This window comes from Nannobrachium achirus (assembly GCF_963921795.1).
Source record: "Nannobrachium achirus genome assembly, chromosome: 20".
Taxonomy (NCBI): Eukaryota; Metazoa; Chordata; class Actinopteri; order Myctophiformes; family Myctophidae; genus Nannobrachium; species Nannobrachium achirus.
In genome coordinates this window covers 44411729-44430856 of record NC_137827.1, presented here as the reverse complement: position 1 = coordinate 44430856, position 19128 = coordinate 44411729, and the positions used below count along the sequence as shown (strand labels likewise).

Here is a 19128-nt window from a genome sequence, read left to right as displayed (position 1 = left end):
TATACTTCCAGCTCTAGTGTAACATCCTATGTTGGCTGCAAGTGGCTGACTCCTGGGTTTAAATGTGCTTAATTGTCTCAAGTTGATGTATAGCAGTCGTGGAAGCAGCTCACAACGCCTCGCGCTGCGAGGCGTTGTGAGCTTGTAGATCGGCTATTTTTGGCAAAGAGGTTTGGTGTAGAGGGGAAAAAAGAGCAGACTAAATACATAGTGAAAGGTCAAGTTTATTAAGTAGGCCTATTGACGGTTCAAGTGGTTAAATATCTGATAACACAAATTGACATGAATCCAAAATACACTGATGATTGTGCTGTCAAACGATGAAACCATATGGAATCTGGGGGTCCCTGCTTCATCTCTCTCTCAGCTAAGGGGTCCTTGGCCTGAACATGTTGAATACCCCTGTCTTACAGTGACCTGTGATGCCACCACCAGTGGGTTGGTATGGGTTGCCCACTGTGCTGCTGAGCATGGCTAGAATGCCCCCTTCCTTTGTCTGCCTGTGTGTCTCTTCTCCCTCCGTTAACTGGCCTGACTGACGTACACACACAAACACTGTGACCACACACAGCCACATGCACAGGGCCTGTGGGAACCTAAGCAACATCAAGGGGAGGAGAACGTACGCACGCACGTGCACTCTCTCACTCACACACACACACACACACACACACACATCACCGGTGAATATAAACATGTCTATCCGCTGAGTATACATCTTGTCTTTTCTTTTTGCCACACCAGTGATCAGGGGCGTCACAAGGGGGGAAAAGTGGGACTGAGTTACTAGGGCCCAAGGTGGAGGGGCCTTAATTATTTTATACTTTAGCTATTGAAAAATAGCAGATATACCGAGTGCCACGCTGCGAGCTTGTAGATCTGCTATTTTTGAAAAGTCGTGAATGTGTGCCAATCTTTGAATAGGCTATATGTATTTTTTTAAGCAAACATTTGTAACTCAAGTTTTGCTTCTGGGTGGTCCCTGGAACTAAATATTTTGAGATGGGGGTTCGTGGCCAAATACATATCATTTTGGGGGTCCTTCACATGAAAATGTTTGAGCACCACTGACATAGAAACATAGGTTTTTCAAAAAACATTTTAAATTTGAAATATTCAAATATTCGCACAAATGTTTCATGATTTCTTTTTTTTAAATGGCAGATCTACAAGCTCGCAGCGCAGCACTCGGTGCCTATCTGCTATTTTCAATAGTTAAAGCACAAAATGTGAGCGAATCCCTGTACCCTGGGCCCAGAATTTGGTGCAACGCCCCTGCCAGTGATCTTCCCAGCTATAGTCTGGGATAAAAATTGTGTTATTTAGTTTCTCAACTGATTCTGACAGGAAATTAGGTCTACTAGCCAGGATAAAAAATCTACCATAATCTGCTCACTGCAAATACCCACAGTGGCCAAATCAAGTTGGGCTCCCATCGACTTTCTATACAGGAGGAAAATACCCCGAAAAAAAATCTGCTTTAAGCAGGATGTGAGGGGTCTAACTAGGGGTTTGTCATGATGCTGAATTCATTGCAAGCATTTGTTTTGCACAAAAAACATTCATTGGCCCCAGAAAACGCCCACAAAACTGATGAAAAGTGATGACTCATCACTTTTCATCACTAAACCATCATTTTCTGGGGCCATTTTTAGCCCAAGGAATGTTTTTTGTGCAAAACAAATGCTTGCAATGGATTCAGCATCATGACAAACCCCTAGTTAGACCCCTCACATCCTACTTAAAGCAGATGTTTTTCTGTGTATTTTCCTCCTGTATAGAAAGTCGATGGGAGCCCAACTTGATTTGGCCACTGTGGGTATTTGCAATGAGCAGATTATGGTAGATTTTTTTATCCTGGCTAGTAGACCTAATTTCCTGTCAGAATCAGTTGAGAAACTAAATAACACAATTGTTTCCAACCTGAGTGGATTTTTTTTCCTAGAATTACTGGACTACTAGCCCACAGCAGAAGGCCCAGACATACACTTTCCAGCTAAACTGTACAATGCCTCTTTTTGTTTCATGTTTTGTGGTGATTACTCACTTGTCCAGTGTATACAGTCAGTAGCCTATACAGCAGCTGTCAACTCAAAAGATATTTTTTTTTATCCCTGTACTGTCAGTTTCAGGACACTAGATGGCAGACTTGGCAATCATTTTTGTAGTTCTTCTGATAGCAAACTCAAAGAGGAGGCTAAAATAAATAACAGCCGGAAGTACAGTTGGCCCACGTACTAGTCTGTCATTGTATGAGATCTGTTTATAAATACAAATCTTTTTATTTAGTTTCTTTGACAGAAATGACCGCACACAGCGTGTCAGAAAATAGCACATCTACAAGCTCTCAAGGGATTGCATCAAGATGCATTGTGAGCTTGTAGATCTGCCTTTTTTCCATCTCCCGACGAGTGACACCTTCGTACGTACGACAGTTTCTAGCACAGAATAAACCTCTCAATGGTCAAATCGTGCTGTGATGACAGTGTGTGCAGGGGGGGACGGGACGTGGGACTGAGTTACTAGGGCCCAAGGTGGAGGGGGCCTTTATTATTGAATACTTTAACTATTGAAAAATAGCAGACATACAAGCTCACAGCCGCGCTGCGAGCTTGTAGATCTGCTATTTTTGCAAATCTTTGAATATATGTACTTTTTAAGCCAACATTTGTAACTCAAGTTTTGCTTCTGGGGGGTCCCTGGAACTAAATATTTTGAGATGGGTGTCCGTGGCCAAATACATATCATTTTGGGGGTCCTTCACATGAAAATGTTTGAGCACCACTGACAATGACACAGTTTTTTTCAAAAAAAACTTAGAAGGATTTGAAATATTCAAAGACTTGCACATAATGTTCACGATTTTTCAAAAATAGCAGATCTACAAGCTCACAGCGCGGCACTCGGTGCCGTGCTGTGAGCTTGTATATCTGCAATTTTTTAATAGTTAAAGCACAAAATAATTGTGCTGGGGCCCGCAGTGAATCCTTATACCCAGGGCCCAGAATGTGTTGTGACACCCCTGAGTGTGTGTTCTGAGGGCCATTTGTCGACATGGAGGCATTAAACTGGCACCACCTTGTTAACATAATGAAGGATGATTGATGACCCTCCCTGACTGGTAAGGATCTTGTTGTCACAGGTCAAGCTCCCTAAACAAATTGCCGTGTCAGAGGTCGCGTCACGGTCGTGGAAGTCTTTGCAGAGAGCCATGTCGCCTGTGCTGTGTGACAGAGGTGTTAACAATGGATTCCTGGAGGGGATCACAAAGCGCCAATTCTATAGGCCGGGGGTCAGCAACCCGCGGCTCTAGAGCCGCATGCGGCTCTTTAGCACCACCCTAGTGGCTCCCTGGAGCTTTTTAAAAAATGTATGAAAAAGAAAAAATGTATTTTTTGTTTTAACGATTTTTTTATCGTCACTGTTGGGCAGAAACCTTGTATCTCCAAGTTTCGCATTAGTATTTTTATTTCTTTTTTTCGCAAAGTCAAGTCCTGCTTCATCATACAAGACTGACGCACAAAAGTAGTGAAAACAGCAGATCTACAAGCACACAACGCCTCGCAGTGCGAGGCGTTGTGTGCTTGTAGATCGGCTGTTTTCACTAGTTTAGTTAATTTTTTAAATGATAAATACAAAACGAAGTTTTGGACATACAAGGTTTCCACCCGACAACAACGATTTATAAGGCTTTTATAATTTCTTGCGGCTCCAGACAGATTTGTTTTGGGGTTTTCTGGTCCAATATGGCTCTTTCAACATTTTGGGTTGCCGACCCCTGGTATAGGCCATTAACTCCAAGAATCGTATATAGCGTATCCCTTCTCTGGGGGTGAACATTCGGTGACAAAAGCAGATCTGCAAGCTCACAATGCATCGTGCAGGGTTGTTGTTTTGAGCTTGTATACCAGCCATTTTTGGTGAAGATATAGAGAGGGAAAAGGAAGGGGGGGCACAGGGTCAAATTATAGGGGTTACGAGTGACAGTGGTGTGTGTGTGTGTGTGTGTGTGTGTGTGTGTGTGTGTGTGTGTGTGTGTGTGTGTGTGTGTGTGTGTGTGTGTGTGTGTGTGTGCGCGTGCGCGTGTGTGTATGGGGACATTTGGAGGAGTAATAATGGTGTTTTAGTTTTATTCTTATTTTTTTAAGAAAGGAAAGGGCTTTTGGTATCCCAATAGGCCCTACAGTATGTGCTGTAGGCTCTGATCTTACATACATTTAATATGACCCTCTGCAGAACTGCACAACAGCCTTTGTAATGAGGCCACAGTCTTTGCAAAGAACTGCCAACCTGAGCTGCCATGATGCTTCCGCCATTTGGTTGTGAACAGGAACATACAGCTAAACAGTAAGAAACCAAGCACTTTTCTCTGTGCAGAAATCACCCTTGTCTGCTCCGATTTGGCAGTGGTGTAAAGTAACTATAAGTACATACTTACCATAAGTACTGTAGTCCTACTTCTGTTCTACTCCACTACATCTCAGTGTCAAATATTATAATTTTACTCCACTACAATTATTTGAACACTTTAGTTACTAGTTACTTTGTAGATTTAGATTATTACAGAACATACAGTACATTACCCGATGCGACACATTGTGAGCTTGTAGATCTGCAATTTTCGAAAAGATTTGAAGACTAATTCATAATGAGCACTTTCTACTTTTGTACTTTAAGTACATTTTGATAAACACTTTTGTACTTTTACACAAATACATTTTGAATTTCAGACTTTTAGGACTACTTGTAACAGCGTATTTCTACATTGCAGTAAATCGATCCTTTTACTTATAAGTAAATAATGTGAGCACTTTTTTCCACCACTGGTTTCTGGAGTCTCTTTCAGACCATACCACGTCCATGACGCTGACCGCCCGTCACTCATAAACTGGAACCATTGAGCCCAGTAGTGACATTCATTGATATTCAGTAACGTCAAAGTCATTCCGAGAAGACAACAGTGGCTAGGCAGCTGTCACCAAGGAGATGCAAGATGGGATAAACAAAGACGAGCGCATGATAAATTTATGTCTCCCCTCCCCTGATCGCAGCCATTAGAGCAACATGGAATATTGTTGTTGGACACATGCTGACACCAGGCGAGATGAATGGTGCGTCGTGTTCAGCTCAGTAAAACCTGCAGTTGCCGGAACAGCATCTTGGGAAGCGGAGGGGATTTTGAAGATACTCTTTTTCTCCTTATTTTCTTGAGCAATGGATGTGTTGCTTAAGTGTTTCTGAAGGGGACGTGTGTACCAAACCGCTGCCGTTCTGAAAAATATTTCACTTTCACATTTCCAAAAGTCTGGTTGAGATGAAAGCGCATGCATGCAGTTAATTCAACTCCAGAGTGCACCAAAGGGTCCATTTGGTTCCAATAGGTCCCATTTGGTCCATTTGGCAACCTCAGAGTTACAATTGGATACATTAAACACCGGAGGATTTTATTGTAATGTGTGGGGAAATCTCGCTCTTTCGAACGACCGCCAGTTCGACGAAGGAGCGTCGGGAGGGTTAGCGACTCACCCACGGAGGTTAGGTTTAGGGTAAGGGTTAGAGTTGGTTGTCGAACAGATGACATGTAGTAACAGCGAAGCTATCCCGTAATGTGTATATATACACAGTTTTCTGTGCTCCGTCGCAAAACATACAGTCAAGCAAATTCTTTTGATTTTGCATTCTGGGCCCAGGGCCACTCCATGTCGGGTCATGTGGTCAGGTTGCTCCCTCTGCAGCAAGCCCACCACATTTTGATGTAGCATTTTGGTCATAATAGAAAAAGAAAAAGTCCAAACACAGGCAGAATATTGCTCCCTGTGGGCCCGGTTCCATTTGACATCAGTAGGAAAGAATTACCGTCACGCCAAACAACCACATCATATGGAAACCCAATCCAGGGGATTGGGGGTGGTAGCAGCACAAACAAAGATGATGATGTGAATTGATGATGGGTGGTGTGGGGGGGGGGGGGGGACCCATCTCCTTAATGGTACAACCTACGGTAAATGACTCCCTGCGTGTCTGTGATCAAGGGGTGGGGGGTGTGATGCGTTTTGTTTGGCAGGGCAGGCTTGTTAGTCGGAGGTGCGAGTCATGGAAAACTCTCCGCGTGCTCCCACCATCCCACCCAGGCCGACTGTGTATTTACACAACCCCCCGGCGACCCGGCCGTGCCGGGCCCGGCTCAGACGGAGCCTGGGGACCTGATCCATCCACCCCACCCCACCCCACCCCACCCCCACGCTGCGGGGGTGGCAGGACAACAACGGAAAGCGCTGGGGTTCCCATTCGTCGTCGGGGGAAACCGTCGCTGATCTTATCTCCGCGATGACATAATGTTTCTAGTTTTGAGGAGTCTGGTATGTCTGCTGTGTCACTGTAGACTGTGTGTGTGAGTGTGTCACTGTAGACTGTGTGTGTGAGTGTGTATGTTAGTGCATGTTTGTGTAGGCCCCTGTATTGTTTGTACAGTGTGCACTCACAGACACCATGTGTAGTATCCATGCCCAGGAGGAGTGTATATCTGATTATCTGTCTGTCTGTATGATTCAGGACTCACACCCTGGCCTGGTCACACCTTCCAGGGCGTAGGTGCCTCTTATTGTTACCCACACCCACGGCGAGGGTACCTGTCCAAGCATGTATATCTAAATATATTTATAAGTCTCTGTCTACACAGGACTTAACTCGACTAAAGTCATTATGAGCCCCATTGAGACGTTATTACCAGGCAGATTTCCGGCTTTCTTTGTGCCCCCTCCATTCTCCCCCCTCAATGGTTTTACAGCTGGCCTGTATACTTTGATTGCCTGCAATATACTGTATGTTTGCAAAGTGTGAGTGCATCCCCCCGCCCCCCCAGAGAAAGGCCACATGAACTCTTTTCAAGCCCCCTTGCCTTTTTAGCGCAGCAGAAGAAAGCTGTTTTCACTTGTGCTGAAAAGGCATCAGCAGGAGAGGCTTTTGTGACAGCGCGGTATACCTTCCTTCCTTCAGTGATTGATTGATGGTGTGTCTGGCTCGGTATGGGGCCTTGACTCATCCTCCACAAATCCAGCCTCAAACCTTTGCTGTGACTTGTCGACTCGGTCAGGCACGGTGAGCTGTGACTACGGTAAAGGTGTGTACGTGTGTGCGTGTGCGTGTGTGCGTGCGCGTGTGCGTGTAACTGAATGAATGAGTCACAGTAGCAGACAGACTAAACATGGGCTGTTGCACTCGCAGAGGAAGGACTCCCTGAGTTCAGTTGGGACATCTTTCACAGAGGCCTCTAGCTTGGCTATTAGTTTTCCGTCCATTTTTCACCCGGGTCAGTTTTTATAGCCCAGATTCAGCTGTCACACATTTCCTCAACCACAATGGGCCAATTACGGTAATCAGAAACAGGTGGAAGTGGGGTGACACCATCGCTTCTGTATGTGTAATATATGTGCATTTAGGGTGAAGGGATCAGAGGGACATATAGTTGTGGAACGTCCAAAAGTAGAATACATCCGTGTGTGTGTTGGCAAAAAGAAAGAACGTGTGCGAGAACTTAACGCATGCGGCGCATATGTGTTTGCACAGACATATCTGACTGACACGGGGCTTATTATTACTATGGATCCAAACCACGGAAACAGCACGAGTTCCTCCGGCAGCCTGATTGGGTACCCAAACACTGCCACTGTCTGCCTGCCTTGTGCGGGTTTCCGAGCGCCGTGTGTGATCAACTGCTGTGATTTGCGCTGTGCAGACAGAAACAGCCATGGCCGTGCTCTCTCTCCCCCAGCTTAAACACATGTGACCAGGGGCGTCACAAGGGGGGGGGGGGGGGGGAGTGGGACTGAGTTACTAGGGCCCAAAGTGGAGGGGCCTTAATTAGTTTTATATACTTTAGCTATTGAAAAATAGCAGATGTACAACCTCACAGCGCGGCGAGTGCCGCGCTGCGAACTTGTAGATCTGTTATTTTTGAAAAGTCGTGAAAATGTGTGCAAATCTTTTAACTCTCCCCACGCTTTGAACGATAACGCTCGCCCCATTTTTTACAGAATCTCGATGCCAATACGGCGCTCGTTCGGTTCGTTCGTCTGATGACTGTAAGCTGATGAGGGGTCGCGCGGCCGTTTACTGTAAACACATTTTCCGCTGTGATGGTGTAAAAAATCCATTATGCGTTAGATCAACGGAGAACAATTCACTTCCTTGTTGATTTCCTCTGGCCCGGAGGCTCTGTAGCCAGTGACTGCTCTGAATGTACGGCAACACATAGCAGGACAATTCACATTCATTCTCGCATGAGGCCGCCCTCTGCTGCCTGGCAGACCAAAGTGCACTATTGCACAACCAAAAAATAAATAAATAAATGTCTGTCTGTCTATCTACTATAACGTCGCAAAGGTAAGCCGCTTTTTGATGGCGCCAGACCCAATAAATAAATAAATAATCTGGCAGTAGGAGAGTTAATATATGTATTTTTTAAGCAAACATTTGTGACAAAGATTTTGCTTCTGGGGGGGGGGGTCCCTGGAACTAAATATTTTGAGATGGGGGTCTGTATCATACCTGTATCATGTTGGGGTTCCTTCATATTAAAAGGTTTGAGCACCACTGACTGTAGAAACAGTTTTTTCCCAAAAACCTTTTCAAGATTTTTCAAAAATAGCAGATGCTCGCAGCACGGCACTCGGTGCCGCGCTGTGAGCTTGTATATCTGTTATTTTTCAACAGTTAAAGCACTAAATAATTGTGCGGGGGCCTGCAGTGAATCCTTGTACCCAGGGCCCAGGATTTGGTGCGACACCCCTGCCAAGCTTAAACACATGTGACATGCCAGGCTGGTGCTGCAGTAGCAGAGATCACTGGATTGATGAATGGAGGGGACTGTGAAAATAAACGCCCCCCACTCCCTCTCTCTGTTATTCCACTGACGTATGTGCGTTGATGATAATGAACACTTCAAGAGTGGACCCGAGCGCCAAGACATATATGTCATTTGCAATATGTAGATCAACATGCAATCTACTGTACATGATTCTCATTCTTAAGTCATATATTGCATTAATATTCAACAAAGTATGTCACTGATTCATTTAAGATATCTTTCCTTGAATATTTATCCCACGATTGTTGTAACCCATTCTTTTCAGCCAGTGTCATTATTGTCTAATGTAATCCTGGGCGCTACACTCCCTCTGCCAACCTGGGGAGAGCAACGGACTGACCTCATGCTTCCTTCTATGCATGAGGAGTCCAAGCGGCTTCTTTTCACCTGACAGGGGAAAGGAACACGCTATTCCAACCAGTTCCTTTCCCCTCCATCAGGCACCCCGGCTGGCCAGGGGGAGGCAGTAGAGACCAGGATTACTGCATGTTTTTTTTTTTGAGGGTACCTACCCAGGAGACACGGGGAGAACATGCAAACTCCACACAGAAAGACCCTTTTGCCAACCCCACCTACTGTAGGGTATGGGCACTGATGAAGCAGAGGAGAGAACACGCCCAGCGGGAATCGAGAGAGAGAGAGAGAGAGAGAGAGAGAGAGAGAGAGAGAGAGAGAGAGAGAGAGAGAGACTCTCTACACTGCAGAGAGAAGAAGGGGTGGAGCTAAAGAGAAGAAGGATTGGAGCAATTTTATCACCTGAGCAAGCAGGCAGGCTCTATTGAGGAGCCCCTAGATGCAGACCTATGGGCGTACCTCACCTCGACAACAGGCAGGATGTGACGCACCTCAACGCTTGGCAGGATGTGACGTCACCTCCACAAGGCTCCATGGCCGACTCTCCACACCCTCTAGCCCGACCTGGGACACCCTCCTCGGCCACTTTCCGCCCAGAGCCGGCCTCTATACCTCCGTGACGGAGGGTCCGCGGACCCCCAGAGCACCAGGGCCGACGTGCCGGACCCTCAGCCCGACTTGGGACACCCTCCTGAGGGGGGCGCCACCCAGCAGCGGCATCTATACCTCCGTGACGGAGGGTGTTCCCACTTTGTGCGGGAGAGTTTTTCAAAGGCAGGGACAGGGGAGATCAGCCCAGGGGCTCCTTGGAACGGACCTAGCTCGGGCTAGGAGCGACCGTTCGAGGCGGGACTGGTACCCACGCGTCCGGCTCGGGGCCCCGGAGCCAGCCGTGGTGGAGCGCCGCCTGGCGGACGCACCGCGGTACTGCAGGCGGCGGAAATAAGGCCACAGCTCGGCCCCAGAGCCACCTGCAGGGACGGGGCCGGCTCCCAGGGGGTCCCCGAGGGGTCCCCCACGCTCGGGGACCCCCGCGGACCACCTCGCAGCCCAAAAAAACCCGGCCGAAACGGCCAAACCCAGCCCGTCCACCGCATCTATAGCGGATACCCAAGCTCGTGGCCGTGGGGCTAACATATTGTATATTTACTGTATGTATACCATTGTGTTTCATGTGTATAAAACATATTGTGCATTCAATAATATGCTATTAAAATAATAGATGAATATGATCATGCTTTTATTTTAAACATGCATGTACCACTGCCATTTATAAACATAGTTTATTAACTGACAACCAATACTATCAATCTAGCACAAACAATCTGCCAATTACACAATAATCATGTAAACAAGCTATTCAAAAGAGGCAGATATTTTATATTTAAAGACAAAATATATTTTTTTCTTTCTTTTTAAAAATACAATACAGATATAGATTTTATATAATTATTATTATTATTGTTCAACAATTTCGGGGACCCCAGTATCCCCGCGGACCCCCTAGGAGTCACAGACCCCCTGTTGAAGAACCCTGGTGTAAAGCCTTTTATATCCATGTGTTACTTCGAAACATGAAGACGAACGGCGCTGCAGGGTTAGCACTATGGGTTAGCAGCTGGACTGGTCCAGGGTCTCCCTCATGCTCTGCAAGGAAGCAGCCTCTAACACAGGACCAAGAATTCCACTGCCCTACTAGTGCTACACTCTAGTCAAAATAAACTAAACTACTTCGCTATTCACAAAAACAAAGGTTATTTTGTGTTGTTGAAAGTGTATTCTCGAGAGTGGAAAACCTCTCAGCACCCCATCCACGCTGTAAAATACACTTTATGAGCAGAAAATAAAATAAAAAGTGCCCAAGTGACTTCTTGCCGCTTGTGGAGGTCACGTGATGTCTCTGCCTTGTGGAGGTGCCCTCTTGGCTGTCGTCTCTGCTCCTCTGCCTTGGAGGAATGAGGTCACTTCCTGCCTCCCATTGAGCTTCCTGTCTCCCATTGAGCTCCATGGGCTACAGGAGTCTGCGCTTGGGTGCTCTCGGCTCTATTAGCCCAATTGTAAAAAAATGTCAGCACTTGAGCAGGAAACCGGGTACAAATCTGTGTTAGAAGAGGAAAGTTACATAGCGCTTCTAGCGACAAAATGAGGTAGCTACTCTCCATTACACAACAACAAACAAGCATAAACTGCTTCAAATGTAGGTCCTTGCTTTTCTTTTCTTTTCCCCCCCTTTTTAAAAAATGCTTCGTGTTCACGGTTTCTACCATTACACTATCAAAGTATAGCTGCAAGCTGCGATAAAGTGGCCAAACCAGGAAAAAGTAGGAAAGCAAAAAGCCAGCAAGGGAAAGAAACTGCAGGAAAAGCAAGAAAAGTGGGAAAAGAAATCAAAGAAATACTAGAAGCAGTGTTCTTCCGAGAACAGGTCGGTTTTTTGGGCCTCCTGGGCAAATGTGCAAAGGGTGCCACGTGTTCTTGGGCCTTTCACGGCAATCGGACGCTGCATGTGTGATTTGAGGCATTTTGCAAAAGTTGACCCGCTGGTGGAGCTATAACAGGCCAATGTGAGAAGGGTGGCATCTGTTCTTAGTGGGAATGTGCGTGCACAATTTCACACATGCTGTGCAGCTATCAAAACCTCCACCTGCTGTCAGTCCATCAATCCGTCCGTCACGTCACATGTCACACTTTTCCCCTACTCATATCTCCGCCACCGCTGCCCCGATCCATGCCAAACCACAACCCCCACCCCTCAGGAGATTTTAACAGTTTTCCACATAATTCAAAATGGTGTAAAAAGTGACTGCACTGTTGCGAAAAGTGGCGGAAGAAAAGAAAGTACAATCTCAATAGTGGCTTACAAGCCCCTTCATGGCCACTAATTAATCAAATGCATTATACCTGGACCAGGACCTAATACTTTACCCAGTGTTGCATAATTGAATGATCCCAAAACAATGGGAAACTAGACATCAGGGAGTGATACATTTCAAATTCCATTTACCTTCGACTATTACGAAAATGGTTCTCTATATAATGTAATGCTATTTCGGTATATAAAATTACAGCAAAATGTTTCTCACTTGTATTTAACAGTGTTTTGTAACCAACTTGCCTTGTTTTCATTTGGCATAGGATTTGGATGTTTCTCTTTCGCCACATTATCCACAGAACATGATTTGAATTAGAATAGCAGACTTAAGAATTCACACTGATGCCATAAAATGTTGCATTGAAAATTCTTCTATAATCGGGCCCATTCACACCCTCTCAAATACAATCAACTACAACTGGTTATTATTACTCTACTGAGGCAATGCATTAGTGGGGGAAAAAACTGACGACAAGGCAAGATAAATGACACAAGAAGACAAAGGTCAACCAAATGAAAGAGCGCTTTCTTCCCAATAGGAGTGTACTGTAGTTACCGTTACCTCTCTTAATGGATATGGCATGTTGAAAATTAAACTTTCAACGGTAGCAGCCTTTGTTGGCCTGGGGGGAGATATAAACATACTCAAGGAGTATTAATGGAACATTTCACACACACAATAGTATTTTGCAGTGGTCTCTCTCTCCGTCTCTCTCTCTCAGACTATCTCAAACTGGGCCCGGTGGCTGGCTGTGTGTATACTGACGACGCAGAGCTTGTTGTCTGAAGGTTTCCTGTCACAGTTTAAAAGAGTTTTGCAGGAGGCCGTATGGTATAAAACTTAAGAGGCGTGTTTTTGTTCCACTGCCAATAGGCTAGGCTGCACCATCCTGAGTGACAGGGTTATATGAGGCACCCTGCGTGGACGGATGTAAGTGTGTGTGGAAGCTAACCGGAAGTAGCCCTCCCTGCTGTGCCATGGTTGCCACTCCATTAACATTAACAAGAGTGTGTGTGTGTGTGTGTGTGTGTGTGTGTGTGTGTGTGCGTGCGTGCGTGCGTGCGGGTTCTCGTGTGTCTTTTACTCAATATTGGCTTTCCATCATCAGAGATTTTATGGGGTTTTTTTGTCAGCGAAACATAAATCTGATCTGTTAAAACCACTTGACCTTGAAAGATCCGTCTAGGGTATGATTTTACAAGCAAGCAGGTTATGTATTGTTCTTGTAATCACAGTGCCTGAAATTAGTTTACCTTATACTGGCTTTCCAAACTGAAAAGCAGGTTGGTTGAGGTCAGGGGTTCTTGGATTTACTGCCATGGACGCGAATCCAGAGAATCCAGTTCTCTCCCACCCCCTGTGCAGCCACACTTTAAAAGATTTGCACGTATTTTCACGACTTTTTCAAAAATAGCAGATCTACAAGCTCGCAGCGCGGCACTCGGTGCCGCGCTGTGAGCTTGTATATCTGCTATTTTTCAATAGTTAAAGCAGTCAATATGCTCAGGCCTAAATGGGTTAAGAAATCACATTTGGTAAACGTGTTATGTTGAGAAGCACCAACAACAGTCTTCATTATTACTTGTATATCAAAGGAGATTGGGACCATTTACTGAAACAAAAGGTATCTAAAGCTGTCACAATTGCAAAAATTTCACGATTAATTGCCACAAAAAGAATTGTGATTAACTATATCATTTTTTTTTTCGGCATTGAAGAAATATTAAATCTGGCAAACAGAAACTTAATTTCTGTTTGTCATATAGGCTTCATAATCACAAACTGCACAGGGAAGATTACAGACAACTTGAAAATAAAAAGAAAGAAATAACAGAAATAGCTGATCTACAACATGGAAACGATTATGACGATTATGCAAAATACTTGCGATTATCTCAAATAATTGCGATTAGACGATTATGTAATAATTGTGAAGGTATCCAGTTGTATTTGGCGGAAGGCTCGAATGGGCTGGAGACTCGAGGAGGCCAATTATCACCCCCGCGCCCCACGCTACCCAGAACGGGCAGTCAGGTGGGAATACAAACACACTGCTCGAGTTATAAGGCACGTGTGTGAGTCAAGAATGCACCTGTAAACGTTTTATTGTGCAGGATTTACAGTCTATAACCTATTATTTACATGACATTTAGATGCATATAAAAAATAAAATAAAAACAATCTTAGAAAATACATTTCGGCTCCATTCGTCAGACGGCTACGTAGGAGGGGACTTGCTATTGTAGACTGAGGGAAAGGGACCCACATATTTGAGCGTTAACCTATATTTATATATAAATATATTGAATGTAAATACAGTACAGTTAGTACTACTTGTACTTAAAGTTGTACCATGTAACTTTTTTTATAAAACAAATCTTAAAATGGTCCTAGCTGTTAAATCGCTAAAGTTTTAGAACCCCCACTCCGTTATTTTCAGCTTCTAAAGCCTTCTCTTTATATGTTTTCTATGATCCCTGCCCGGGACCGGTTTTCGCGGAAAAATTGCGTCATCAGACTCATCACACTACCGGCCAATCACAGCGAGGGTTATACACTGCCGGCCAATCACAGTGCAGAACATACACTGCCGGGCTCTCTGGTGGGTTTAGGAAACACGCCTTCAGGAAGTACACTGCAGTGTTTACACTGGAGGAGTCTAGCATGTAACTCTCCAACCGCTGCTCGTAGAAGGACACGAGAGACCTCATTGAAAGCGTCTCGGCGAGGCGAGGCGGACGCGGTGGTCTGACGGCCCGGTCCGCGAGCGAAAAACGGACGAAAAAAGCAAACGCGACCGCGGTTTGCTATACTGCTACAGACCACCAGTTGAGCAACTTACACAGTATAGCTTTAAGTACAAATTTGAGGAATTTCCATGTTATTCCACTTTTCAATACTTTTACTCCACCACATCTCAGAGGAAGATGTTGTACTTTTATTGATTGATTGATTGATTGATTGATTGATTGATTGATTGATTGATTGATTGAAGACTTTATTAGAAGTTTGCTTTGAAAAAGGTACAGTTTCATGACGGTATAGTTCACTGGTACAAGGTCTACTAAAAGGAGATCCTAGAAAAGACAGCTTATTTCCACAGGAAACCATTTAAGTATCTCATATAACATTGAATGACAGACGAATAGAACACAGTACTATGCAGTAGATATAGTCAGTAAAAAAAAAATGAAAGAACAAAAAAAAGTAAGTTTATACAAACAGAAAGTATATTCAAAGAACGGGCAGGGGAGGGTTAAATAGGGCTGGGCTGGACTAGGTTTGTTTTTACCAGTTGCGAACGGCTGCTGCCTGTAAGTGGTTTTTCAGGGCTATTTTAAAGGATGCTAGTGATCCACACTCCTTTAAGACCTTCGGTAAGGCATTCCACATTTATGTGGTATAGCAGAAGAACGAGTTTGACCCTTTCTTTGAGGTGACTCTGGGTTGAAAGTGATCTGTGGCGCTGCCTCTGGTGTTGTAATTGTGGACATCCTTGACGTTCCACTACAATTATTTGAAAACTTTAGTTACTAGTTACTTTGTAGATTTTGATCATTATTACTAAACATACATTAATCATTTCAGCCCTATATTGATTTCTGCCATTTGAAAATAGCAGCTCACAATTCGTTGCGATGTGACGCATGTTCTCTCCTCCGCATCACCAGTGCCCATACCCCTAGGTGGGTCTCTCTGTGTGAGGTTTGCATGTTCTCCCCATGTCCCCTCGGGTAGGTACCCTCACAAAAAACATGCAGCAATCCTGGTCTCTATACTGCCTCCCCCTGGCTGACTCGGGCGCCTAATGGAGGGGAAAGGAACTGGTTGCCTTAAAGGACCACTTCACCTCTGGGACAACCAGATCTTATTTTATTGTTGTTTGGGACACGATCAACACAAACCTGAGTTATATTTGGTGTTCAATCTGTGTTTTGAGATATTTTTGTATTTCAGCATGACTAGTGATGAATTTTGCATCATATGATGCAAAATGCATCAACATGATGCATCATATAATGCAAAATGCATCACTAGTCATGCTGAAATACTAAAATATCTCAAAACACAGATTGAACACAAAAAATAACTCGACCGTGTCCCAAACAACAATAAAATAAGATCTGGTTGTCCCAGAGGTGAAGTGGTCCTTTAAGTGTTATGATTGCCAAATGACCGATTCTACTGTAGATTATGATTCTGCATCATTCTGTCAACATGGCTATTTTGACGGTGCCTTTCTCATTTCACTCCTATAAATTTAAAGTAGGCTTACTACACACTTTCCTGTTGGCCAACATCCAGGAGGACTTTAGATAATGAAAGACAAAGGAGCGGTACTTTAAATTATGGAAGCTGTGAGTTCTGTATTGAAGGTCTTCTTTGAAAGTGGTTCATTTTAGTAGGCCTATATTTTCTAAAGGAATCTTGGAATCTTTGCGACTTAAAACTCGGCACGCATAACAACAAATTTAAATTAAATCTTTTCTCAAAAAATGCCAGAGCTTCCGATCTGACCGATATGGCCATATATGGTCATGAATAAGGGATAATGTCCGCACACGTATAATGCTCTCCCGTCTTTTAATTTCAACCAACAAACAACGTTTCGCCCAGCAGGGCTTTCTCAAGTTCCTCTGGTTGAAATTAAAAGACGGAAGAGCATTATACGTGTGCGGACATTATCCCTTATTCATTCACTGTTTCCTGGATCCAGCACCATATACACGTTTTGGGGATGTGCATATGCTATTCCTTTGGCGTATATGGTCATGCTCATATATGGTCATGTACGGATAACATTAGGGCTCTTCATATATGGGCACAAAACGGACATACTAATACAGAGTCTTATCGTACTGTTTATCGCTTATCGGCATTATAGGGACACGACAGACAGATACAGAGATCTCCATATATGGGCGCAAAAGGGACACAGCCGTACAAGAGGTAGACCTACACTGACAATCTTTACATCGTTCACGACTTGGATCATTCCCGAGTACAGGGGTTCCCAAACTTTTTTGACTCAGGGCACCCCATGAATATCTTTTTAATCCGAGGCACCCCTAAATTATAATTTTCACTCCCTTATATTGTCGTTGTCGGGTGGAAACCTTGTATGTCCAAAACCGTTCGTTTTGTATTTATCATCTAAAATATGTACTAAACTAGTGAAAACAGCCGATCTACAAGCACACAACGCCTCGCATCGCGAGGCGTTGTGTGCTTGTAGATCGGCTGTTTTCACTATTTTTGTGCGACGGTCTTGTAAATTGGAGATACAAGGTTTTTGCCCGACAGTGACAATATTTTAGTGATTATATAGCGAAGAAAACTTTGAGATAATAGCCATTTTGGTTGGAACTGAGTGAAAATAACTTTGTACTTCAAGTTTAAAATGATACTAAATATATTTTTAAATGTCCAAATAAATTTCAAATATTATCAAATGATCTCGCGGCACCCCTGGACTGCTGTCACGGCACCCCAGGGTGTCCCGTCACCCACTTTGAAAACCCCTGCCCGAGTAGACCGGGCAACTGTCTAGCATAAACATGCACACACACAAACACACACACGTAAACTATGACATTTTTCTTCCATCTGAATTCCTGGTATAATTTTGTTACTTTGAAAATATGTGCCATATCCTTTTCCTTCACTCATCTCCAGACTACATGTGCGTACACATATGGATAATAATTATGACCCTATGAGAGATCCTCTCCAGGGGCTCTTGACAGACCAGACAGTTCACAGGAACACTCCCAATCTGCTCTTAATTTCTCAACTGTAAATCTCCCCCTGCCAAGCTCTTGGATGTTTGGAGACGATATGGTATCTTTGACGTATTACACGGCTTGGGTGAATGAATGTCCATTCAGATTGGTCAGTCGTAGCATTCTGTTATTTCTCATTAACAGACCGCTGCTTTTCCTCCGTTTATGTTGTGATTGAAACGGAAACTAATAGCCTACAGTAATCCCAAGTAATGTTGCCATTATTTAGTTTTGCTACTTTATTACTTGTGCCAGCGTAGCGCGCAAGTACTACTTTTGGTACTGTCTGTTTCTGGTCGACAGTACAAAGGCAGGGCCATTAGCCAATGAGGGAGCACCGTTCTTGGTGACGTCACCACCACCAAGTGTGACCTGATATCAATAACAAGGAGCAAGTTGGCACGCTAGAACTGCATTTGGCTGCGACGGTAGGTAGCCGTGTGTGTTTAAGCCCGTAGCCAATCAGGGACCAGCATTTCTGGTAACGTCATCATTAACAGCCAATGAGGGACCTACACATAAATACAAACGCCTCATGGCGCACTCAGCTGGCGCGCAAGTAGGCCATGTATAGCATACTTGTGCACAAGGTGCAAGAAGGCACCTCGACAGAGTGCAGTTCTAGTTATGACTGTGATTGTTAATATTGCTACGATGTCTTAAGGAACCTTAACAATGTACTCTCACGTAAGCCTATCCATACACAAGATGAAAGGACAAAGAAGCCTTGAACCTTGATATAATAAGTGGGATAATATAATGTTTGGCATCGGTCCTGCTGCTCCATTTTTATGTGAATTATAATGCAAAGTAGACTAATCTTAAGAAAGAGACTGACTTCACTATATGCACCCAGTTCCATCAGTAAAATCTAATCTAGACTTTTTGTTCTTTTTTAGCTGAAGCAATCATCATTTTTAAATAAAAAAAAAACCAATAGATTTCGTGTTAAATGTATTGATTACTTTACTTGCATGGATAATGAACAGCGGGCTGGACATTATTGTGAATAATAAACAGGGTGCAGAAACCTAAAGCGACCCCAATGGCAGACAGACAGATCACACTGGGTGTGGGTTTCCGAGACTAGTATACTGTGTGTGAATGATCAGAATCGAATATCAGCCATTCTTTGACAGCTGTGAGCTGGTTAACTAAAGACAGACATACATCAAGTCTTTGAATTGGCTGTACCATGGTACCAAACAGCCTTTTCAATTAGCTGAGGTCACCTGAAGGGGCAACACTGTAT

General features: G+C 44.2%; 1 protein-coding gene across 1 annotated transcript in view; it reads left to right on the top strand.

The window, feature by feature from the left end:
- Positions 1-6314, top strand: part of LOC308306185 (CD109 antigen-like) — a gene marked incomplete at both ends in the record, with an annotated part of 57506 nt that extends 51192 nt beyond the window's left edge. The window contains one exon of the mRNA XM_080751086.1: positions 6132-6314. Within this exon, the coding sequence (XP_080607212.1) occupies positions 6132-6314 (183 nt within the window). The remainder of the gene's footprint in view (positions 1-6131) is intronic.
- Positions 6315-19128: the final 12814 nt, after the last annotated feature.